At 46.5% G+C, this 26,279-nt stretch overlaps 1 protein-coding gene across 3 annotated transcripts in view; it reads left to right on the top strand.

Annotated features, from left to right (window-relative positions):
* LOC131135265 (cadherin-4) overlaps window positions 1-26,279 on the top strand; it is a 141,174-nt gene that overhangs the window by 68,613 nt on the left and 46,282 nt on the right. For all 3 annotated transcript variants that reach the window (XM_058081086.2, XM_058081085.2, XM_078794465.1), the window contains 2 exons: window positions 19,374-19,600; window positions 24,798-24,980. In XM_058081086.2, the coding sequence (XP_057937069.2) occupies window positions 19,374-19,600; window positions 24,798-24,980 (410 nt within the window). The remainder of the gene's footprint in view (window positions 1-19,373; window positions 19,601-24,797; window positions 24,981-26,279) is intronic.

Genomic DNA, 26,279 nt, shown 5'->3' with positions numbered 1-26,279 from the left:
TTCAGTTTGGTTTGGTTTGGGTTCGGCCCAGGCCTTCAGGAGTCTGTCAGTCTTCATGAATACTCTGCAATTGGTGAAGCAAATGAACACACAAAGATAAACGAACACAACTGCAAGGAACATGGATTTATAAATTAAAGTTGATGATTTGTATTCATAAAACAGGCTGTCGTGATCAGATTATCATCGGACACAAGTCCATGGTAAGACAAAGTGCCTCGCCTGTGCAGACATCCACCCGATGAGTTAGAGCCCAGGACTCGGTCTTGTATCAGCGCAGGTCGTCAAACAGGGAGCGTTGCCGTCAGTGCCAGACTGTGTGGCCCAAATTCCAGAGCGGAGGGGAAATGGGAGTCTGAGTAGACCCGAGTAGCTGAGTTGAGGAAGCGTGCCAAAGAGAGAGGAGTGCAATCGTGTTGGAACGTGGATGCGTCCGTGTTGGACTGTGTCGCTGTTAGCTTGTTTGCAGCATCCTCATAAAAACGTGTGAAGTGGTGGACGGCCCAGAATCCCACAAATTGCCACGCGATCCCGTTTCCCATGAGGCTCTTTGTCTCACCTTTCCCCCCTCGGCACCGTCAGTTCAATAGCGCCGAGTGGATCGAGTCCACCGAAGCCGCCCTGCCTTCATGCATGTTTAATGCCTCCACTAGAATTACCGCAGATGGAACTCTGCACCGCATGTCAACATTTTGCATGTTGGCGTTTCCGTGTTGGCCGCGTGTACAAATGCTCATGCCTGAAACATATCAAGAGCTTTGAAGAGTGTTTTTTACATGCGGAATATTTGAGCTGTTATCACTCAGCCCGGCTTCACAGATTGCAGGATGTCTTCCCGTCTCCGGCGCCTGGCTGTGAAGCCTCGGATATTTCAGGCTTAGGGGGGAAACATGCAGTAGAAATAGATAGCGTATAGCCTGTGGCTAAATGTTAGATACTTCTCCCAGAGTGTGACACAGTACACATACACACTTGGATATTTTTCCCCAATGGGATTACTAATCCCCGAGAGATGAAAGGCAGCTCCCTTTGCGCTCTGATCCCGGTATCCAGATGGGGCGGCTCATTTGGTGCTTGATGGACAGAGACCGGTCCGGTTGATGCTCCCCCACCTGATGTCCTTGACCGAGACGCCAACATGGCCGAGCCCCATATAGACCCGGAGATGGCCGTTAGAAATCGATGTCTGTTTGACTTGCCTTTCATTCAAGCTTTTTGTTGTGCTGCCATTTAACCATGGGGGGGGCACGATGGAGACACCTTCACACCTCATGATGTTTCCTCATCGGAACCACATGACCTATCTGCTCTTAGCTAGCAGCCGCCTGGTTCACATGATTCCCAGCAAACACAGACCCAAGCGTGATAAGCGAATTTCAGCAAAGTAGGAGTCCTTATTTATCAAACTATTATTTCTTTATTGAAAGCATTGAAAATCAGTTTGCAGCCTTCTAAATATGTGTTTTTATTCTGATGATGATGTCATTATTATTCCAATAGGATCCCATGCGTGGCTGTAGAGTACTGCAGCAGCTGGCCCATCCACGTCTACGTAGGACTCCTCAATATCACGAGTGTAAAAGGATGCATAATTAACTCCAAGAGCCCTGATGCAGCACAACACGCTACGAAAAGGAAATTAGCGCCCTCCGCCCTCTACATTTAATCACAAACACGGTCCAGATGACCATCTCCACATCTGATCCTTAATTCCCTGCTTGACTGGCGTCCTGATGAAAACTTAAAAGAACGAAAAAAAACATGAATCAGCATTGGCTCAAGGTGTTTTTTCCTTCAATCTGCATCCTTTTATGATGACAAGGACTCGCCTGGTCCTCATCCATGTGCACTCAGAGTGGAAAGCGTTAGAGTTGAGTGACCTGGCCTTGCTCTTTGTTGCACAATGGCTCAAATGTTTTATTAATCTTCTTCCACGATCATCATACTTACCTTTGTCATCAGAAGAACATATTTTTACCACATGAATACAGTCGTAGTCATTATTCGTTTGCCCAAAAGCTCAGAGGAAGACTGAAATGTACTATTTTTAATGAAGGAAATCATGTAAATACAATGAATCCACATATTTTATAAAACACCCCCCCCAGCCTGGCCATTATTCTTTCTTGACAGGAAGACCATGGAGATGATCCTACTTTTCCTGCAAGTCATGTCCAAGTGTTTCAGTGTTGAGTTGAAGGTTCCAAACTATTCTGTTCATCTTATCGGACACTTTAAAGGCGAGGCTAAAACAGGTTTCACACCGGCTCTCGCCTCATAAATAACCATGGTGGATGTTGGGGCGGTGTCGTACACAAGGGGGTCACCGCCGCGCAAGTAGGGCACGCTTGTCTACGCCAGATTGGGAGGGCGGAGGTGGGGACCCTCCCAATCTGGGAGTCTATTCAGGAATGGCTTCGCTCAACAGTTTTCCAGCTGCGGGTACCTGATTAATATTTAGGACAAAGCAGGCTGAACAATTGTTCTCCCCGAGGCTCTCCTTTCCTTTCTCCTCCCGCGTCGGCCGTGCGACGCCTGTCTCTTCAGCTGCGGATGTGATCAATGGAACGGCGTTTGAGCAGAACATAAAATGCCCCCCCTGGGGCAACAAATAAAAGCAGACCTCTAAGACATCTTGAACCTGATTGCTTAAAGAACAAAGACGCCCCCCCAGAGATCCGGCCTGATCAACCACCTCATCACACCGCCCCTGATAGCTATGCATTCATAAAAAGGTATACACACGCAGTACATACACCAACTGGAAGGTCTTCCTCTCGTCTGGCAGGACTTCTACAAGATTTTGGACTGTCTGGGGCTTTGGGGTCTTTGTGTCAGATCAGATATGTTGATGTTGGACCTCATGGAGGTGGTTCATGTATTTAGATATGTTGGACCTCATGGAGGTGGTTCATGTATTTAGATATGTTGGACCTTATGGAGGTGGTTCATGTATTTAGATATGTTGGACCTCATGGAGGTGGTTCATGTATTTAGATATGTTGGACCTTATGGAGGTGGTTCATGTATTTAGATATGTTGGACCTCATGGAGGTGGTTCATGTATTTAGATATGTTGGACCTTATGGAGGTGTTTGATGTATTTAGAGATGTTGACATTGGACCTTATGGAGGTGGTTGATGTATTTAGAGATGTTGGACCTTATGGAGGTGGTTGATGTATTTAGAGATGTTGACATTGGACCTTATGGAGGTGGTTGATGTATTTAGAGATGTTGACATTGGACCTTATGGAGGTGGTTGATGTATTTAGAGATGTTGACATTGGACCTTATGGAGGTGGTTGATGTATTTAGAGATGTTGACATTGGACCTTATGGAGGTGGTTGATGTATTTAGAGATGTTGACATTGGACCTTATGGAGGTGGTTGATGTATTTAGAGATGTTGGACCTCATGGAGGTGGTTGATGTATTTAGATATGTTGATGTTGGACCTTATGGAGGTGGTTGATGTATTTAGAGATGTTGGACCTTATGGAGGTGGTTGATGTATTTAGAGATGTTGACATTGGACCTTATGGAAGGCCTTTGATCCACTTTGTGTCCTCGTTCATCCCAAAGGTCTTTGGTGAGGTTAAAATATTTGAAGTTATTCCTCACCAAACTAATCCGACCAAGCCTTGACCATCTGGAGCAGAGTCATGGAACAAAAAAGTGCTGGAATTGTTTCTGTTGCCTTGAATGGGTGACACACCGTCTCACAACTTGTGTCCTTAGAGTTGGACCAGTGTCTTTTAAAACGCTGCTTGTGTTCATTGTGGCAATTAAAGGGATGCTGTACGGCGCTTTCTAGGAAACGTGATTCACTTCATTGTCACACTGTCTTTGTTGTTGTTCTATTGTTGCATCATAAGTCGAGGAGGCGAGGCCCTGCTACGCGGTGGCCGAAGGGACAGACGACACGTACCTACCTTCTCCCGAGGAGCCCAGCACTCGTGGTTGATGTCATCGCAGCCTGGATGTCAGACGGCGCTACATTAGTTGGCTATTTATATTTCATGACATGCATGTCCAAGTGTTGCCTCGTGGGGCGTTCAAAAGCAGATGCCGAAATAGTTTTGTCGAGCAGATAAATCCGCCAACAGAAAGACGGCTGCAGGTGGTTCATAATGAAAGTGCAACCAAAATCGGAAAACTATTCGGCATCGGTTGCAATCCAACGTCCCCAGTCAGACGAATAACCACGAGGAAAAAGGTGTAACGTGCAGGAAGGAGCCGTGTCGCACGACAATGACAAATCGTCAACATCATACATTTTGCATCGTTAATTAATACTAAATGACTTACATCGCTCTTGCTTTGCTGAACAGTGATTGCGCTATGCTCGCTGTCATGTGACACGGTTAACTGTCATGGAAGCACGGCAGACTAGTCCTGCTGCACGCCGCCCATCCCGTCCACCATCACACGTTCAGCTAGGAGAACAGAATGACCTGGTTCTGCCAAAACCCTTCCATCTCCTCGCTCTCTCTCTCTCTCGCGCTCGCTCGCTCACACACACACACACACACACACACACACACCAGGCTATGCTGGGTTCAGGCTTCCAGCGAGCATGCTCCCTCTGCGGACCGGTTAAGTGATTAGCTCGCACAGTTCATACATTAAAACTGCCAGCTAGTTTTATTCCACCTTTGGCGCTCCAGCCTGATCTGATGAGCAAGCGATTCGCTCCAGAGTGCGGCTTTGTCCTTCATGAGGTAAAATGGGCTCTTTTCACAACATCCTGTCTGAGTGGTCTGACAGCTGTGGCTCTGGGGCTGGGAAGCACACTTAGGGCTGCTTACCATAATAAGTTACCATAATAATACGGCAAAAGAAGAACAGTGGCCGGGCGTAAGGGGTGCAATTATGAAATGACGAATGGATGTATGCTATAACTAAATACCCCTCAACAATAACAATAAATACCTGATGATAATCAATAAGCAATTATCTGATGAGCTGGCGAGCCACCGTCTGGTTCACTGAGGCCAATGTAGAGACGGATGGTACCATTCTGATCCAGGGGTGTTCCATGAAAGTGGACATTTAGCATGGTACTATAATATGTACTACATCCCTCCACAGGTAAACATGTTTTTAATGTAGTGACTAACTGGACTAAACCAAGGCAGCTACGGTCTTTGGTCTATGGTTCCATTTGAACTTTTATTGTGAAGTGGTTGTGCTCACCTTCCCTTTGGGGCGGCTGGGGCTCAGGGAGTCGAGCAGGTCGTCCAGAAACCGGAAGGTTTGTTCCCGTACACCGCTTCCTCCTTCCCAATCACTTCCCAATTGTGGCGGCACAATTGGGAACCAGCAACCTGATAGTTCCCTCCGCGACCATGCTGAAGTATCTTTGGGCAAGATAGTGAACCCCCATTTCCTCCTGAATGCGCTACCTTGGAGTACCGGGAAGGTAGAAACGTAATATCCAAGCCAAAGCTCCCCGGCATGCTTGCTCATTTTCTTGCTTCCCCTTTTCTCTTTTTTCTCTCCTTAGACGTTTGATGGCCTTTTGTGTCTTTTTTTGCTCCTCATCTTCAACATTTGACGCATTCCACCCTTTTTGACGCACCTTGGAGGCTGAAAGGTTTTCTTGCATTAATAAGTGTGACTTGGAACTGTCAGTGACACCGCCGGCAAGAACCGTCATTAATTCAATTTGTTTCACTTTCGCTTTTATGTACGTGCGATCTCTACGTGAAATATTAGCTGCGTGACTCATTTTGGCTTTCTTTGGTTGGAGCCATATTTTTCTCTTTTCTCTTTTCTCTTTTTCATTTTTATTGAATAACTGGACAAAACTATTGAGCGTTTATATGTTTCTAACGGACACACATTCAGTCACAGTAGCAGTTTTATCAGAACTGGACAATGTTTATTCATCAACTTTGGGTTTTTTTGGCCTGCTGGCGAATGTAAAACTATTTATGTTTTCCATTTCATATGAAAATGCATCCATCCATTTTCTGTGCCACTTAATGCTCATGGGGGTCGCAGGGGTGTGCTGGAGCCTATCCCAGCTGACTTTGGGCAAGAGGCGGGTACACCCTGAACTAGACAAACGATGATGAAAATGCAATTTGAGAAAAAAAAATCAAGGATCAAAATCAAGGATTGCAAGGTTTAAGGATTGTAATACATTTTGCCCCCCCACCCCATAACGGATTATTTGGCGATTCGCTGATCACACCTTGGAAAGGTTTTCTCGTTGTCATGAAACTTCCTGGCCGGGTGTGCATGCTTTTTCTGCTGCAGAACAATTCTAGTTTGATATTTGCATGCCCAGATCTGACTGTGCATGCCCTTATTTAATTTGGATCGGCCTCTACTCTCGATACTCTCGACACTCACACGACCAACAGGGCCCAGGGCACGATTCTTCCCAAATGGATGTGGAGTCAATAACATTCCTGACAATGATTTGTTTTTGAAAGATTTGGATGTGGATGTGCTTCTCCTTCAATCTGCTTCTTGCAAGACAGCAGACTAATTGGACTTGGCAGCGCAGCACCAAAACTAGCCGCTACAAGTGGTTACAGAAGTAGGCGGTGACGTTGGCACGCTGGACCCAAACAACCTTGGATGGACGGCATAGGCGCCCTGGTCCCTGGTCCCTGGTCCCTGGTCCCTGGTCCCTGGTCCCTGGTCCCTGGTCCCTGGTCCCTGGTCCCTGGTCCCTGGTCCCTGGTTCCTGGTCCCTGGTCCAGAGCATGTCCGTCCCTGCTTTTATGCTGAAAAGAACCGAAGACCATCATAACCACTCAAACCACAGCAAGTCCGCACTTTCTTTCATTTCAGCCAAAATGCAAACTTGCTCTCATTCGATAGTGAAAGATGAATATTTGATGAGCAGATTCAGCGAGCGGCGGCGCTGCGGAAGTTCATTTCAATCTTCCTGGATCAGTGTTCCCTGCCACTTCCCATCAGATCTTCATTATCGCCCCGTCCTTCGATTATTTTCATCGATGAATAAGCACAGCCAGAACAGGCAGAAGATGTTCTAGCATCCACATGACAACAGAAAGCAGCCATGATGGACTCCTTCTTCCCATTTTCCTTCACTGCCCGGCTAAAGGCAGGCGGGAATAGCGCCAGTTTGAAGGATTGACACAGTGAGTCAGAGCGAGCCGAGAGGAGCGTGAAGGAAGGGCGTGAAGGAAGGGCGTGAAGTCGTTCCGACGTCTCACTCCTGCCGTCTGACAAAGCTCGCTTGAGCATGCGGGGTTTGGCTCCCGGGTTTTACCGATGTTGGCATCGCAGTCGGGGCCCAACCCCGACCTTTTCTTACACAAACATCCCGTCTTCTCATGGCGACTTACGCCGTGAGGCCGGATCCTCTTTCACGAGGGGAGTCGCTCAGGAGAAAAGGCTGTCATGACTTGACAGATGGGCCTCGCCGTCTCGTGCGCTGGTAGCTCGGCGTAGTGATGGCCGCTGCCATCTGCGCCCCGCAACAGATGCTGCAGACCATACCGAGAATCTTTTTTCATACTCGACTGTACACGCCCGCCCCGCGCGGGGCATTTGTTTGGGGGTGTCGGCCCGACGGAACGTTGTTTGATTTCTGCTGCTCGGTGCCGTAAACCTCATTCTGTCGCTCTCATTTCTCTTTCCTCCCGCCCGCCTCGCTGTCTGTCTGCCACTCCGGCACGTCTACTTCCTGTCTGTTGGCCTCTCTTCTTCCTCGTCTCCCGCCTGCTGCCTCCTTTCCTCCTTTCCTCCTTTCCTCCTTCCTACCCACCGTAGTTATGAGTGAACATGAAAGATGAGAAAACATGCCGCCTGTCACCGGATTCATTTCCAAGCCCGGTGTTCTCCAGCTTTCTCCCTGACTGCCCCCCCACCCCCCCACCCCCCACCCCTTCTCCTGCTCCCTCTTGGATGGAGCTGAAATGGGAAATGCATTGTTTCCTTCATTCACTGCAACCAAAGAGTAATTGCGACCTGCCTGACTTTCGTCTGTGGTGAAGCTGGGAAGATTAGCAGCTCTGTTGGCGGAGATGGAATCTGGGTTTTACCCCATGAAATAAAAATGTCACCTGACAGCAGTCTTGACATTTCCTACCAACGCGTTTCTTGGAGACGCTCGTTCACAACTTTTTGTCCTTGCAGCACAATTGAAGGAAATGCCACGTCAGGCCGTAATGTTCATAATGTTCATATAAACACAATCATCATTAGCGGCTCTCCTGGTTGTGTTGAATAAAAAATATCTTATGGTCGTCCCTGGTCGATGGCGGGTCATTGTTTCCAGACTCCATTGTGGTCAGTTCGCTTCCACTTTATTTTTGTCTTATTTGAAGCGTTGAGCAGGGGGTGTTGACTTTGTCGTGCATAAGGACACACTGTACTGTTATTGTACTACATTGTACTACATTGTACTTAACCTTGGCTCACTTTGCCCCAGACGCCATCAAAGGAGACTTGATTTAACGGGATTCAGTCTCTTCCTTCTGTCTGTTCTTGCATAATCCTTCTCTCGGGTCAAATGTCTCCCATTTGCAAGGCTTTTAGATTTCACACGTTTTCATATATGATGGTACCCTATAGAGGTGCTCAGTGAGTAGTTATCGGGTCTTTAGGTAGTCCCGGTAGTCCATCAGTCTGTCTCCTTTATTATCTAGTCCAGTTCGCTGGGCTGTGCCCCGAGTTTGGGAGAAGTGCTGACAAAGCCAAAAGGCTCCAGTCTTCAGGCTCAGGAGTGGCTGGATCAATGCTGTGCCATCGCTAGGGCCCGGGGGGGGGGGGCACCCATCATCCTTCATACCGCACCGGATGTCCTCATCTGCCTCTCCGTCACCACTCTGCCGAGAGCAAGGCTGAGATTTATGCACAGCAGACAGCTCAAGTCCTAGCATATGTTGCGGGTTTGCAAGCTAGCAAGGACAGAAGTGGCGCTGTTGGCTTTTGCTAAGACGGGCTCAGTGTCGGAAACGTCCGTTTCACAACATTTACGTTGACAGCCAAATAGAACTGCAGGTAAACACGTCCCGAAGGGGTTAATAGTATAGTAAATAATAATAGTAAAAGTAAAATAATTCTGATTCTGATCGGATTTCAATATTCACAAACATTTCCTGCACTCGATTTGTCATAATTTGAATATTGAAATAACATCTCATCATGTATTCTTATTATATGTCAACGTATTTTACAAATTGTAATCTTTGGGGGGAAAATAAAAGCAATTTTTCCCAATTCCAGCATCCTGGTGTGAGTCGTCAACTTGTGCTTCTGCTGCATTATCCAATGCAAACAATGAAAACGAGGGCGATGTCGAGAGAGCGGCGCCTGCCTTGCAGACACTCCAACTGTTGATTGCTTGAGTATTTGTATTTTGTTTTTCCACGTCTGGCCTTCAGCCACGTTTTGTTTGCCAAAACTGTCGGCTGCCGCACATCAAGTGTCGGCGATGAGAGTTTTCAGCGGCGGTAATTCATCCCAATGAAAGAAAGTCGTGGAAAGAACGACCTTAATGGACCTTGCTCAAGTAGAGCAATTAACAACCCCCCCCCCCCCCCACGCTCAGTGTGATAACATGTTAACTTATCCGCACCTTTTAACTAACTTGCCATGACTCCTGATCGATTAATGACTGCTCTCCAGTTATTTTATCACAAGGTCGTGTGTGATGCATTATCAGTTAATGAGAAATAGGGAAATGTCCGCTTCCAGAGATGCAGGGAGGCGGTAAACACGCACACACACGTCAGGAGACACTCTCCCATTTGACCTTTCCAAAGGCTTTTTGGCGGCCGTGGTGAGTTGTCCTGCAGTGATAAGAATAATGGTTTGGCTGCACGGCCCATCGGAGACCAACCTCCCATTTCCTCTCATCGTTGAGCCGAGCTGCTCGGCCTCGCCTATTGTGTCTCCTTCATCGATAGCAGACAATGAGGCTTAGTCGTTCCCTCTTATGGGATTGCTCTGCGCCGACTTGAAGCATCACCGACGATCCTTCTGATAACTGTCGCTCTGGGACTGGAAGACGGGACAAGAGCCGGACACGGTTTGCCATTCATCCGCCAATCGCAGTCAGCCCAAAAACGGCAACACCTAACCTTGGTTTAAAAATAACCGCACCGAGTTTTGAGCAACAACATGAAGCAGACGGTCCTGACTGAGATCCTGCCGTCACTATCGCTGGGATCTCAGCGTTTCCACGCTCAGACGCTGGAAAAAGGAAAGTGAAAATGTTGGGTGCAAATGTATTAGTCATGTCTTAATTGATTTTTTTGGCGGGGTTACTTCAAAGCAAAAAGCTGTTAAAAGGAAATCAGATTTGTGGCTTTTTTTCGAGAGGATTAAACTCTGGAAGGCCAAGGTAGTCTTTTCATATTCAAGTGTCTACAAGCTCCGAAGGGAACGTGATAAATCCGAGTACATATGTTTGAAAAGAGTTGATGAATAGCTGTTGAACTCTTCAAATGCTTGCGCTCGCTCATACTGGCTCACGGGAACACACTTTGCTCGAATAAACACACAACGGTACATTTTCTACATGTTCATCTTGCTAATGGTAATGGTAATGGTAATGGTAATGGTAATGGTAATGGTAATGGTAATGGTAATGGCAATGGCAATGGTAATGGTAATGGTAATGGTAATGGTAATGGTAATGTAATGGTAATGGTAATGGTAATGGTAATGGTAATGGTAATGGTAATGGTAATGGTTTTATTTCATTTGAACATGCATCAGATTCCAATTGAGTGCATCCCATAATCAGTTCCCAGTTCCACATGTCCAAAAGGAGTAGGAAGAAGCAAAGCTTATTAAATCCTACCCCTCCATCTGGTACTTTTACAATCACTAACTGTTACATTTGTTCACTTCCTGCTTTCCATAATACATTTTTTTTGTTTTTTTTTAATAATGCACCAATAATGATATAATATGAGCATCCAATGCCATAATGGGTACCATAGTAAGTGTCAATATAGTGATATATATAGCACATCATGACTGGTTAGCATAACGTAGTCCTTGAAGTGTAAAGCGTAGCCTAATGCAGGACGCTCATCTCGCCTAATTGCTTTAGGAAATAATTGCAGGCTAAAAATCCATTGCACAGTGAAATTGCCATCATCATCAAATTCAAGTTAACCGCCCCAACGTGAGGTTATGCATATTTTCCCAGGAAATCGAACCCACTAATTCTAGCGGTTTCACTTTCTTCCAAATTCAAAGCATCTTTTCTTGATAACTTTGAGAGATATTGCAGCCACAATCATCACCTGATACGATCGCAGCACAAGTCATGGATACTCTACTTGGGGAATTACTCACACGGAGAACAACAGGTAGCATCAGTAGACCATGGGCAGTTTAGTCCCTTGTCTTGGGGACCTGAAGGGGCCTTGGGGGGCAGGGGGGGGGCAGGGTCAACAATGGACGAGACTTGAGTGTAGTGGAGCTGAAGTGGAATCACAGGCTTTTTCAGACCTTCGTACTGGAGAAGTAGAGAAGATCAGACTCCTTATTTCTCAGCACTGATTTCCAAATACTGTATGTTGTTTTTATACGCGCTTATACACCTTTCATCAGAAAATATTGTCTCCCCCCCAGCGTCCCAAACCTTGAATTAGACTGTCAGGCCTAGTAAGATGTCTCCGCTCGTTCCTCTGTGGATATTCCTAATGCTAATTAGACTAATTGTAGGGAATCAAATAAAGAGCAGCTAAACAATCACCGGGGAAGGATTGCAACGCAGTTATGCTAATAACACACGGGGGGGGGGGGGGGGCGGAGAGAGAAAATGAGGCAAATCACAGACAATGAAGGTTGATTTTAGCAGATAGTGAGGGCATGAAAAGGGGGGGGGGTCGCCTGGTCGCCACGACTCTTGGAGACGCTCGTCCCAAAGTTCACCAGAAGGAAGTTCTGCTCCGTGTCGCTTACGATGAAGTTGAAGCCTTATCTCCAACTAAAAGTTTGCTCTTCACATGAAAGCACGTCCTTTAGAGCCGCGTGGAACCTCCAAAAACTACTTACATGAGAATAATGACTTTTCATCACTCATTATATGCTCCGCTGAAAGGCGCTGATATTACCCACAAGGCCTTTTGTTCACTGATCCGCACCCAAAGTTCACTCGGCCCAAGTGATGTCCCGCCACCTCGTGGGGGGGGCATTTAAAAGCGTAAATGGCAGCGTGAGATAAGAGACATTGTGTAGACAGACTTTGCCTTCAGGCCGTTTCCTCGCTTCACCTCTTTATAAAAAAGATATGGCTACGATAAAGCGTCGCTCCTTTTCTGCCTGCGCTAATCGAAGGGGGGCCCCCGGGCGAGGTCCGGCCGTCCGTCTGGAGAACAAAAGGAAAGCGATGATGTGTTTGCTATATTTCAAAAGGAACAATTCAAATGATCCCGGGACAGAGAAAAAGGCCACTGGATCAATGGGGAACATTTCCGAGGCATCGTTTGCCATCTTCGTGTACGTTCCGTGTAGAAACGGGTTTGATGGCCAGCCAGATTCCGGGTCCTCGGCGTGGGCAGCTGCTTAGCCAACAGGCTTGCAAAGTACATTTCAAGGGGGCGGCTGTTCATTAAAGTTCCCAGCTGTGTGAACCCACGGAAGGTTTTCACCATTTCCATGCTATTTCTGAACCCAGGGGTAAAAGATGATTGCGGGTCTTAAAGTAAAAACGTTGCAGTCAGCAATTTTATGACGTTTGGCTGCAGACAAGGACGAACCTGCTCAAGCACGGCGTAGAACAACAAGCATTTGAATGTGACACAATGATATAGTGGAGGCATAAAAGAGCTCCGCTAACCAAAAAAGCAAAACACACAAGAGAAGTAGCTTAGCACGAGGGGGGGCAGGGGGGGGGCTGTATCAATCACTGACGCCTGCAACTACAGTCTGTGACCTACTCTTTTAATTGCATCCGCTCTGCTTGCCTCCCACTCGCCTGCTTTATCTGCTTCCTTCCTCTTTGTCATTCCTCAAGCCTCCATGAGGGCAGGAAAACACGGAGATAAGCCGCAGGGCCCAAGGATGGTCGAAACATCTACCTGGAGTGGGCCGGCCCTCGGTCACAGCTCCGTGACTGGATAGGCTAAAAGGAGTGACAGACTTCGTGCTGTCATCACTGTCCATTTCATCGGAGCGGATCCTTTCACGTCTTGGAGAATATCATCGTCTTCTTTCAGCAGCTTGAGTTCTCCATCCAGAAACGTCTTGAGATGTTTGATTGGACTTTCACTTGCAGGCGCTGTCACCTGATGCGTCTGCCTCAGTGCCTCACTGCCTGGGATTAGTCCAATTTAATCCAGATTAAGTAGAAATAGTTCACAGAAAAGAGCAAAGGTGACGTTCCCGTCAGCGTAGCGTTGAGACTCCGCCAGTTGGCCAATTTATTTGGCGTCTGCCTATTTATGACTGCGCCATGCTCACGTAACGGTTCAGCTTTGTACACTATTAATAATTCATGGCCCGATGTTCATAGCCATGAAGCGGCACCGTAAAGCGATCACCATGTGGCCTACACGACAACCAGCAGTGAAGACCTCCGCATCATGACCATCTCCGTGGCTCCCAGCCTTTACTGCTCTTTCACGGATGTTCCACCTGCAAAGGGACGAGGTGGCGGGTGGGAAGAAAGAAGGCTGGGTGGATGCCACAAGTGTGGGGGCGGAAGTTGGACGTCGACGAGAACGTGAACCGCTGAAGTGAGAAGGTCTCAGTCAATCCTGGAGGTCCACCAAACCAAGCAAGTGTTAGAAAAGAGAAACCAGCCGGCAGACACAAGACGTCTAATGTATTCTTCCACGTACAAGTACAGCGACACGGCTATGCTAGCAGTCATTAGCTGCAATAATTGGACATGCGAAGATCGCCTCACATGATCACACGCTCACGGCCGTCTCGCTCGCCCTCACTCGCTCACACGCTCAAGCGCTCACCGCCAGACTCACACGTATGTTCGCTACAGACGTCTGCTTTCTGAGTTGGCAGTTGGCGGTGGGGGGGGGGGGGTGATGGCTTTGGAGAAATTCACTTAGTTTTAAAACCAGCAACATGAAATGTAAATATGAAATACAAGCTTTTTGTTGGGGGCTGGCTTTTAGTGTAAAAGGGTCTGGATGAACACCATGGGTCGCCCCGAGGTGGCGGCGCTACAAAAACTATAATAACATCAAATAATATGAATATTTGTCCATTGAACCGTATTACAAATGCATATTGGTTATGATTTCCACTAATGGAACAATAAAATACAGTATAGGGGTCAGGCCTGCGTGAGCTGGAAGGTGCTTGTCACTGCCATCCTTCCACAGAGAAAAAGACAGCGCTTGTGGTTTTATTTCTTTTCGCTTGCGAGTTGAAAACCCAATGCGTCCAATACATTTCTGTGCTCTAATGAATGAATGAACGATGAAGGATTTGATATCCAAACTCACCAGGAGGTGATCGGACCTTTACAACAAAGCATCATGACTTTCAAGAACACAAATCGTTTATAAAAACTAAAGAAATGTGTCTAAGAGGTATCCGAAAAACCAAAGAAAGTGAATGATTCTCCCCTCTTTGGTTGTCCTCTCCAAGCAGGCTGCAACGAGGCCTTCCTGGCCACCGACGCCAGACGTATTCCAGACAAATTGTAAAACTATAAAAACGTGTTTGGAATGGCATGATTGGATGGACATCATGTCTTATGGAAAAATTGATTCAGTTAGCATCCATTTCGGGTGGAGACAGACCTTCTAGAATGGATTAATGATGCTAACCAAGGTTCCATTTTATTTTTAATAGCAGAAGAGAGGATATTATTATTATTATTATTATTATTATTATTATTATACTGTATACTCTCGTTCTGTGCTTCTTAACGCTTACGATGCATTCAATTTGCATTAACTCTGACTAAAAGCAGTGGTTGTGAGGACCACCCGCAGGTATAATAAGTACCTTCACTCCCAGGCTTGGAGGAAGCTGAAGGACGTAAAGAGCATGCTGGGTCGGTGCTGGCATGGGGGGGGGGGCTTCGTGGGCCGTTTTGTCCAATTGGGGATGGCTGAATTGTAACCTTTGGGATTTAATGACTCGGGCTGAGTCTTAATGTAATTAAATAAATCCTGCCACACAAATGAGTGAAGCTTGCTGGTGACGTTTCCCAATGGAATTATGGTCATGGCAATTCCACACTCGTGGTATGAGTGGTGAGTGAGTTATGATCAAATGAAGTCAGTATTTTACGTCACTTCATTTTGCCATGAGATGCGCTGTTGTCTGTCCCAGCTTCAACCTTGGCTGTGCACCAGTTATGACTTCCATTGGCTGCTAGCTAAGCACCGGAGCAGCTGTTTACTTAGCAATATGGCGTTATTGTTATGCTCATCCACACTTCAACTAAACGTGCTGAAATCAATAACTCCTTGACAGTGAGTGAGTGCATAACCCTGAACTCTCGTAGTTGATATATGCGTGCATGCTTGGAAAAAAAAACCAACCCGAGGACAGTTTGGGTGCTTCTCATACGCTGGTTATTAACTGACTGCAATAAACGTTCATATTTCTACCACCACTCTTGTACTGCAGAACCTGATAAGATCCAATGAGAACAGTTCTTTGGCTCTTTGAGGTGTTTTGTAGCAATCAGTTCTTCTGTGTGGTCTTTTTCAGCAGTAGCGGTCCATCAAGGTGGTCAATCTGTGGATGGAGACATTTGGGAGGCGGGAACTTGAATATTGGGTGGGCAACACGGGCGACTGGGCAATGCGGTGCAAGAGCATGTTGTTCTATTTGGAGGTTGGCCGTCATAGCTGTCTGGCCACTCCATGTTAGCCCCACCCGCGCTATGCTAGCCGCTCTGTTGGGCTCCATGTTCTTTGCCGTGTGTGGAGGCCTGAGTAACCAAGCAGAATGACAACACCCTCAGCAGCCTGTCAGATGATGCCGTGGGTCGCAGAGACACGCATGACAATGTTCGCAAACAGACACGACCATACACTTCAGATGCTGGCCTATTAGGAATTTCATGTGCAGAAAAATCAGCAAATATTTCTGTTGGAATGCAAGATATTGGCGTGTACGCGTATTGTTGTTGATGTGCCACTCACTAAAAGAAGTGAGTCCTCACAGTAGAATCACCTACAAAGCTGACGACACGATCAGGTGATCAGTCAAAAAAGAGGGAGCACACCTGGGAAGGCTAACATAACAAGCCAGCACGTCCAACAAGCAGGGTACCAGTCAGCGATTTCACCGAGCTCCCGATCTCATTCCACATTGTTGACGACACGATCAGGTGATCAGTCAAAAAAGAGGGAGCACACCTGGGAAGGCTAACATAACAAGCCAGCACGTCCAACAAGCAGGGTACCAGTCAGCGAGTTCACCGAGCTCCCGATCTCATTCCACATTGTTGACGACACGATCAGGTGATCAGTCAAAAAAGAGGGAGCACACCTGGGAAGGCTAACATAACAAGCCAGCACGTCCAACAAGCAGGGTACCAGTCAGCGAGTTCACCGAGCTCCCGATCTCATTCCACATTGTTGACGACACGATCAGGTGATCAGTCAAAAAAGAGGGAGCACACCTGGGAATGCTAACATAACAAGCCAGCACGTCCAACAAGCAGGGTACCAGTCAGCGAGTTCACCAAGCTCCCGATCTCATTCCACATTGTTGAATGGCAGCATAAAGTGTAGCTGTCGCTAGCTTAGAGTGCCCTCTTGTGGCTGCCGATGGTAATGTCCACTCGCTGGTTCACATCAGTGTGTATGAATAAACATAGCAGCATTAGCACCGACTATAAGTCACAGATGGGAAAAAATGTCTGGTGTGTGTTAGCATAGCTGCTAGCTATGTTCAGACTGCATGCAATTATCTTCTCGTATAGGAATTGTCTTGTTGAGACTGTTTAGTGTGCTCTATTATTATCAATATTTATGATTATTATTTCAATCTGACAGTTGGCAAGCACCGTTGCTGCCATCCCCGAGGACATAAATAGCAAATGAATAAAACCAGGGTCAAGTACTCACCCCCCCCCCCCCCCCCGGAAAAACAACCCTGGTTCCCTTGTCTAAGGATCCAAAACTCCCTGTTTTCATGAACCAGATTAAGGTTTGCATGCCAGATAATGAACCCTGGTGGTTTTCCAGGACCCCTTGAGACCTTGTTGGCGTGATTATGGAATCAAGAGTAAAATGACAATATATGCAGCGGCTCAGTTGTCAAACTCCTCCGCACGTTCCGACACAGGAACACCGACTCACATGAAAAGCGAAAGTGGCACGTGTCCTCGCCCCCCCCCCCTCGGGCAGCACCACAAGAGACCTGCCTGGCTGACAACAATTAGCCCGCTGGCTTCAAGTAAATGGAAGCCATTTCCATAATACATGCCTGCCATCACAGTTTTAGCAGGTCTTTGTTATCTTGTCGCAACCTGTTGTTAAATCGCCTACCGCTTTTTGCCTGGCATGAAGCCAAGCGGTAATGGCGTCAGGACATTGTTCAGCGCCACGGCTTGTTTTCGTGGAAATACAAAGACGGAGCCACACACCGCATTTCACAGCAGCGCCGTTCGTTGGGCGCAGAGGTGCCTCGGCGGCGAAGAGTCCTTTTATTAGCCTGTTGTTTGGGTGCTACTTTGACAGGAAGCTGAGCCATAAATTAAAAAGATGGCTTGATAAAAAGCCGCTGTGTAAAATTCTTCAGTCTGGATTTTTGAAAAATCACTCTGCCACGCTCGTAACAGGAGCTCAAATGCCTGAGTGATTTATGAAATCAATTTGTCTTCTTATCAGCAGCCAGACTTTGAGATATGATCACAGCGCATGCGTTTCAACTTGGCGTCCGGGCGTCTGAACGCGGCAGGCGAGCTGCAAACAGCCATCGTTCAGCCATCGTTCATTCTCCGCACGCGTGCCGTTGCGCCATGCTGCGACTCGTGTGATGGGCTGATGATGATGATGATGATGCATCGACTGTTGATTCAATTTGGCACCGGGATGGAATTGTGCTGTCTGGGATGCTGTCGCTTTGTTCTCGGTCTGCGTATTCGTGTCAGCTGTCACTAGAATATCTGCTCTCGTGTTCATACGTCTGCAATGTTTCCGCCGTGGACACGCCTTCATCAATGGCGGCTCCGGCTCCATCGCCGACTCCCCACTAAATCCATGCTGTCGTTTAGTCGGAACAGTTGCGGGAAGCCCCTTTTCTGCTGAAGCATGACTGTTCCCGGTGCATAAAGCCGGTTTCATAAAGACGTGCTTAGATGAGATTAGTGTGGGAAAACTTGGGAGCCCCGACTTTGGCGCTAATGCCTCTTTTGGATCAACTGACAAACAGACGCATCCCTAATCTTGAACAAAGTCTTGCTGGAAGAGAACAGAGAGACCTACAGTAGTTCCTTCTCTTGTCAGCTGTCACTGGAGGTTCGGTCATCGGTCTTCTCAAATGGAAAGATGCACCAAAACACCAAAAGCGGCTTCCCACGTGCCTCAAAGCAACAGGATGTCCATTTGGCCGAGCAGGAAATGGTAGCGTAATCGTCGTTTATCGCGGGTCGTTGGTTCCACAGCCAACTGTGAGAAGATTCCTTATTTATAAATGGAATGTTTTCATAGAAAACCTGCTTACATCCTCGAAATCCACAAAAAAATATTAGAGCCCTGTAGACATAAAACAACACCCCTATAGTCACGTTCATGTTCAAGTTAGCCAATATAACACATTCAAATCAAAATAAAGAAAATAAGACGTAATATAGAGTCACAGGTTAGCATCGGGGGGGGGGTACTTTTTTAAACTTTGGGTTTCTGTGCAGTACTTCCTCATCAGTATTACATAACTGACAGTTTGGGACCAGCGCATCTTCTTTGTATTTGAAGTTATGTAGCCATTTTTATGCTTGAAAATACTTCATTGAGGCATTTTGTGTATTTTGGAACGAATAGACATATTCAACCACAAATTTATGAATGAATACAGTATTGTTTTGAAAAACGGTGATGGAGCAACGTGGGAAAATTCCACCAGAGTGATTTGGGATTGGGCCAGGCAGCCTCCTATCTTTTGGAGCGACTGCTTACGTTCCCGGGAGAAGTTGAGAGAAATTCTGTTTTGACATGGCTATCTGTCTAGTTTGGGGGGGAAAGGATACAAAAGAGAATAAGGCTCCCCCGTGTATGCGCTTCAGAAAAAAGATAAGCAGTTCATTTTGCCAGAGATGTCAAAGGGAGGACTCATAAGTGACAGCAAAGGGGATGAGATATCTCCAGATATGTTTTGATGGCTGCAGGTTCATCTTAAAATGTGTCAAGGATTTGCAAAACCCTCATGGAGTAAATCTCACTTTCATGTTCTTTAATTCTGTAACCTCTCTCTCTCCGTGTCTCTCCACAGTCAAGTTCGAGGACTGCCAGCACAGCAGAGAGGTGGGCTTTGTTAGCAGCGAGCCCAACTTCGGCGTGAGGCCTGATGGGACGGTGTACGCCGAGCAGGAGTTTTCCAACCTGTCAGAGCCCGTCCAGTTCATGGTGACGGCCCGGGAGCTCTTTGACCCCCACATCTGGGAGACCACCGTTAAGCTGGCGCCACCTGGACACGCCCACACTTTACCCCTGACGAAGGTACTCCATTGGAGAGAACGTTTATTATGTCATCACATTGTTTCCCAAATCAGCAAAAGCAACGCTGGGTCCTCATCACACTGAAATAGATATAGACGCCATGACATAGAATGAAGTGTTTCCTGTAAGGGTGGCTATATGGGTACATGTCCTTGGTCCTTGGTCCTTGGTCCTTGGTCCTATGGGACCACGGATGGGGGAGAGGAGGGAAAAGTTCGGACAATTCCAAGGGCCCCTGACTGGGCCCCGGTGTCGCAAAACCGAGACAGTGTGAAAAGTATCCACAGCTTTTCCACTAAGGGCCACATACTGAAATATCAAAGCATGTGGGGGCCACTTTTACGTGGTCTCCAGCAACCTATGTAGATATCACGCAATGTTGTCAGTGACGACGTGCGTTACTCGGATGGCGGCGGCTCAGGAGGTCCAGCAGGTCGTCCAGAAATCAGATTGGCGGTTCCATCATTTGTGTCCCTGGGCAAGGCCCCCACCGGTGCCCCCCCAGGTGCATGTGAATGAGTGTTTGGTGCTGGTCAGAGAGGCCGTAGGCGCACATTGGCAGTTTCTGCCAGGCCAGCTGTGGATACAGATGTAGCTACCGCCACCAGTGAAAGGGGGGTGAGGAATGGGTCCGCTTCATTGGGAAGCGCATTGGGTGCCTTGAATAGCACTATATAAAATCTGTTATTATTATTATTATTATGTTGATTAATGAAGATTTTCTCCTTGCATTACTTTTTATTGCAGATTTTTTGTATTTTTTATTATTCTTTTTTGTTTTCATGATATTATGACTTTATTCTTAGAATATTTTAAACTGCCACTAAATAGTCCCGGGCCGCGCCGCACCGCACCCCCGGGGACTATAACGTAACAACATCATGATTGTAAATTGATATGAATATTTGGGCCAAACGTTGATTCCTATTGACTGTCATTTGTAGCATGCTAACCGGTGTTATTCTCCTCATGTTTGTTGGCCTAAAAAATGTCCGCCCTATTTAGCTTGTGGTTTCCAAGTGAGATGCATCTTTTTCTCCGCTGATGAAGAAGTACAGACAAGCCTCTTGTTTTCAAAACATCATTAGCAAGCGTGCAGCAACGCAATGCCACACTTCCTATACACCCGCTAATGCCAGCGCCATTATCATTTCTCTTCTATTCTGGTTCGTTGCTAGCGGGCCTAATGCGCGCTTGTGATTTTAATCATAATAAAAAAATCTCCAAACTAATACAATAACTGTATTCCCAAAGTGGGGGCCTAGATATGCCCATGACTGCAATATCGGGGCAACCTTTTAGCACGTTTGTATGTTCTTTATTCATGTGAAAATGAGCTTATTTTGCAGACGGTAGAACATCTTCTCTTTCTTTTCTTCTGCAACATGGCAACATCACATTAGCATAGCAGCTCAAGAAAGCGCCAAAAGCTGAGACATAATGTCAATGTCACGCTAGACTCCAGCAGGCGCGTTCATTTGCTTTTAATAACGCCTGCTCACGTGTTTGAGCGACAGGAAATAGCTGAGCTGTAATGTTGGTTTTCCAGTGTCTAAAAGCGCGTATTTGGCCTGGACGCGCTTCTGCTGTGTTTACGCTCTCTATTGCTATCACGCCTCACACAGGTAGGGCTTCTCATTGAGTGCTCTCCAAGCCATTCTGATTTCACGGCACTTTGGCTGGCGTCCCCCAGCAGCTTAGAGACCATTAGTTATGCACCAATGCATCTCAAAACCACTGCCTCCCGAACAGGTTTTTAGTGCTTATTTCATTTGCATTTTTACCACACTCTGTTCAGGATAGTCTCACCTGTTCAAGGTAGATTACAACCGGAGCTGGCTGGCTGCTCGCTGAGCCCCCGCACACTCGCAGGTCACTGGAAACAAATGTCTGCAAGGTGGAAGTGTGGCGCTTGCTGCGATAGGAAGCGTTTATGGGATTCCATGTGTGTCTTGTCTATTTAAAACACGTCATTTCTTTGATTTTATTCTTCACTACGGTTTCTTCAAAGCATCTCTTGGGAGGGTATGTTCACACTGAACTTCAGCAAGGGGAAATTGTACTACAACCGACGACAAAACGTAGCTATCAAAGACCTGGATGAAATATTCCAAAGTACAGAATGCTCATATGGAATTGTTCTGCCTGTTTGTCCAACTGAAAACTTCCAGATGTCAGCTCCACAGCTTGAGGGGCTTCAGGCTTGCAGAACGTGCAATGTGTCCGCCAGCGGAGAGCTGCCAGCTGGCCCTGGCCGCCTCTGGCTTTCCGAGGCCGAGGTACACGAGGGACACGCTCACGACTCCATGGCGTGCCCGCACGAGCCCACGAACACACCGCGAACACACCGCGACACATACAAACGTGTCAATGCATACAATATGTCGTAGCAGAGTGAAGAAGAATGCTTTCACACACAATTATGCTTACAGCCTCCACATGACTGGAAATAGTCCATAGCAGCACATTCTGCAATTACTCGAGGATTTTGACTGAGCACGCCGCATCTTGCTGGAATCCCTCGGGGGGAATGGGCAGCTAATGCCTGCTTCACTGCCCCGTGACGCCCCAGCTGATACCCTGATACCATGACCACGGAGTCTATATGTTTGGTTTGGTGTCGCCTGGCCAACCTCTCGTTGTCATTTGTCTTTGGCTTCGTTTGTAAAGCATTGTTTCAAACGCGTTAGTGAAGTCAGCACGCTGCTAGCATCCAGCAGGTAGTCAGTCGTCAGGTCGTTTGGTATATTCATTCTTACTTCTGATTGAAGGATCACCATGCAGCCTTCATCACAGGATTAGCAAAGCATGCTGACTTAAGAACTGCAGAGCATCAAAGCGGAGCAAAACATGCTAGGTTGCACATGATGTCACGTTCGGGTGCAGTCGGAAATCAGCTTATTTGTAGCGAGAAGTCGTGTCACATACGTGTGGTGTCTCTGCGTACATGGGTCTGCTCAAAGGGGGCCTCCAAGGCCAACAGGCGAGGTGTCCCTGACGCCTCCACATCCCGGTTCTCCCGACCTCCAAAGCAGCACCACAGCTAAAACGGTGAGATGAAATTCTCCACAATCTACTAAAGGCCTCAGGGAAGTCAAATTCACCTCCCGTTTTGTGTTCGTTAATCTCCAATTAAGAGAAGAAATATGACCTACACACCAGGAGAAGGTTAGCAAAAATGGATTCTAACCATGTCAGACAGAATTCAATCACAGGCTTTCAGAGCTCTGGGCTAAATGTTTCTTCTAATGTTCTCCTGCGGCCTCCTGACCAGAAGAAGAAATCGGCCCCTCTGCCTTTTGTAGTGGTCTCTTCAGACCACCGGAACCAAGATACGCCAAGATATCTCATACTTCTGATTTTTTGGTGGTCTTTCCCTGACATGGCAGTCTTTCATCAGCCCCTTTTTCTGTACAGAACAGAACCTGCCGAATAGAACCCGCCCACTGTCATAGCGGACGCCATAGGAGAAAGAAGGATCATGCGTTGTCTGGGTTTTTAACGGTCCAAGTAGGAGACCGTGATAGACAGGCAAGACCATTCCCTCTCATCAGCTGGAGCGAGTGATGTACTGTTTTGGGTTTTTTTCCAATATGTCCGATTCCATTCAGATTTCAATTGGCTGCAATGAGCCCAGGCAAAGAGTGTGAACAAACACAATCCTTCTACCTGCTGCTGTTGGCTGCTCGCCTCGTGCCAGTCAGGACCTGCGAGTGCTTTGGTTGATTGGCGCTGGAAAAGAGCTATCTTATCAGGGAAACACATCTGGTCCCCCTGCCCCAAACATACCCCCCCCCAGTCCCCACATTGTGCTGCTGTCCAGCTCCATCCAAACCCCTCCCTGCCGGTCCAGAGTCGGCCTGCAGTGAGCTCGGGTTCCAGTTCTGTCAACTGCAAAGGTGTGAGGTGTTAAAGAACAGATGAAGCGTATTCCTTGTTTGCTCGGGGAGCTTATAGCCTGGCTCCCTCCCAGGTAAACATGTATACCTGGACGGGACGTGTGTACACCTGCGACCTGTAATCACGTATGACTGTGTTGTTCTCAGTGTCTTCCTGTTGGGATACGCAGGAACATTTCTACTGTGCTTCAGGTGCCAAAATAGATCAGGTTTTGTGTGTGTGTGTGTGTGTGTGTGTGTGTATTGTGAAAGACAACAATAGGATTAGGTGGATTACACCAATACAAACATCTTACAAGGGAGGACACCATAGAAGATAATACAATAAAAAATACATTTCCCCAGCATCCTAAACCTCATTTCACCCGATGACAATATCATCTTTTGGTGCAAGCGGCACGTGATATCATGGGAACATGAACAAATAGTTCCCTGCTTTGGGGGGTTGCTTTCACAGCTACACTGATCATCTAGCCATCCATCTATCCATCTTTATCCATCCCTCCATCTCCATCCATCTATCATCTCTATCCATCCATCCATTCATCTCATCCATCCATCTCCATCTATCCATCTCTATCCATCCATCCACTCATCTCCATCCATCTCATCCATCTATCCATCTCTATCCACCCATCTCCATCCATCCATCTATTCATCTCTATCCATCCATTCATCTCATCCACCCATCTCCATCTATCCATTTCTATCCACCTATCTCCATCCATCCATCCATCCATCTCCATTCATCTATCCACCTCTATCCATCCATCTCCATCTATCCATCCATCCACCCATCCATCCATCCATCCATCGCCATCCATCCATCTCCATCCATCCATCCATCAAAAAACATAATAATCATGTTGTTGCTGCAAATCATGCTGCAAATGAAAAATAAATGTTATGTATATTTTTAACTTTAAAAAAATGAAAATGTCCATTTTGGTAACATTTATTTCCATATCTTATTTCAAGGCAAATGAACCTAAAGTTCATGTTTTTCCAGATTACAAACCAGATCTGTGTAGCATGCTAACCGCTAGATACGTACCATTGTCTACCTGAAAGATGCAAAAGCAGACCACCTTTGACCCCCCGCCCCCCCCAGGCTGCTTAGCTATGTTGCCAAGAGTCTCATAAAACAAAAAATGTTTTGTGACACCAGATATTTTAGATTGTCTTCTTGAACATTTGCAAAATAATAACGTCTTTGAAATATAAATATGTGGTACTCTAGTACTCTATACACCGTATGTTGACACATCTGATAGCATATTTTGGGTTTTTGTCTCCAGGTTGGAATCGAAGAAATGCTATCAAGAGTGTGGGACTCCCAGCCCAGAGTCATCAAGTTTGCCCGCAAGCATCAGAGAAGTTCCTATGCTAATGGCCTAAGACGACAGAAGAGGGACTGGGTCATCCCACCCATCAACGTTCCTGAGAATTCCAGAGGGCCCTTCCCGCATATGCTTGTCAGAGTGAGTGACATATTTTCAAATCATTTCGGTTTATGCTATTCTACAGTTGTTTTCTCTTTCGGCGGATGCCTGCAGGGGGCGTTCCCAGCTCCTCAATCGGATTAATGCTTTTGGCTTAGTTTGTACCTACTTTGTACCTGCTTTGTACCTACTTTGTACCTACGTATATATCAGATACCGACATATTTGTCATTCAGCATTCACGGCCTCATACATTTTTGGTCAAAATAAACTTCCTTTGAACTGAAGCCATTTTTCTGACTGGAAACGTATTTTATTGACCCTGAGTCGGTCGGAATTTCTAAATATGTGATAATTCATGTCAAGTAGGATTCCTCAGTTACAGCAAAGAAAACCTTCCAGAACCTTCTAGACATGAACTAACACCCCAGCTGGTGTGTTGCTTTAAATGTGTTGCCGTGGGGAGCTGAGTGGCGGGCAGACAGGAAGTCCAGAGTTGAGTTTTAGCCTGCCGTGGGTTACTGCAGCAACAGTAGACCTTGTTTTTATTAGAGGTTTCTATGAGGGATTATTATGTGATTGAATAAAAACAGTTTTTATGTGTCCTGAGACACAAATCTCACCAAATATTACAGTTTATACATTGTATAATATAAGATATTATATGACATATCATTCACAGCGTCTTCCAATGAGTCTACTGCCAAGGAGTCAGAGAAAAACATATAAAACTGTTGGAGATATAAGTCATAATGGCGGAAGATGTGCCCCATTTAGCGAGAACAGAAGGCGTACATATGCCAGTCATGCGGGGTCTCGGAGGAATACATCGAAGGATTACTCAAGAGCTCGTTCTCTCGGCTCCTGTTAGTAGTGGAGTATTTTTCACATCTCAGTTCATCTCTTATAATAGACCACTGACATTAATTACTGGAGTTATCAAAACGCCCACATTTGCCAACTTTAGGGAGCACAAACTCTCGGGAAATGAATGTTTGTTCATTTGCTGTGAGGGTTTTTTTTCCATGTAATAAAAGTTGACAATAAAGCAAACGCATCGTATAGCGTCCTTGAGTTCCATGATATTTATCAGCCTGAAAACATGGTCATGGTAATGGTAGTGGTAATGGTAATGGTAATGGTAATGGTAATGGTAATGGTAATGGTAATGGTAATGGTAATGGTAATGGTAATGGTAATGGTTTTATTTCATTTGAACATGCATCAGATTCCAATTGAGTGCATCCCATAATCAGTTCCCAGTTCCACATGTCCAAAAGGAGTAGGAAGAAGCAAAGCTTATTAAATCTTACCCCTCCATCTGGTACTTTTACAATC

This window comes from Doryrhamphus excisus, linkage group LG11 (genome assembly GCF_037039965.1).
Source record: "Doryrhamphus excisus strain RoL-2023G ecotype Guam linkage group LG11, RoL_Dexc_Guam_v1.1, whole genome shotgun sequence".
NCBI lineage: Eukaryota > Metazoa > Chordata > Actinopteri > Syngnathiformes > Syngnathidae > Doryrhamphus > Doryrhamphus excisus.
Note: the sequence above shows the minus strand (reverse complement) of the source record. Positions and strands in the feature narration are given on the sequence as shown.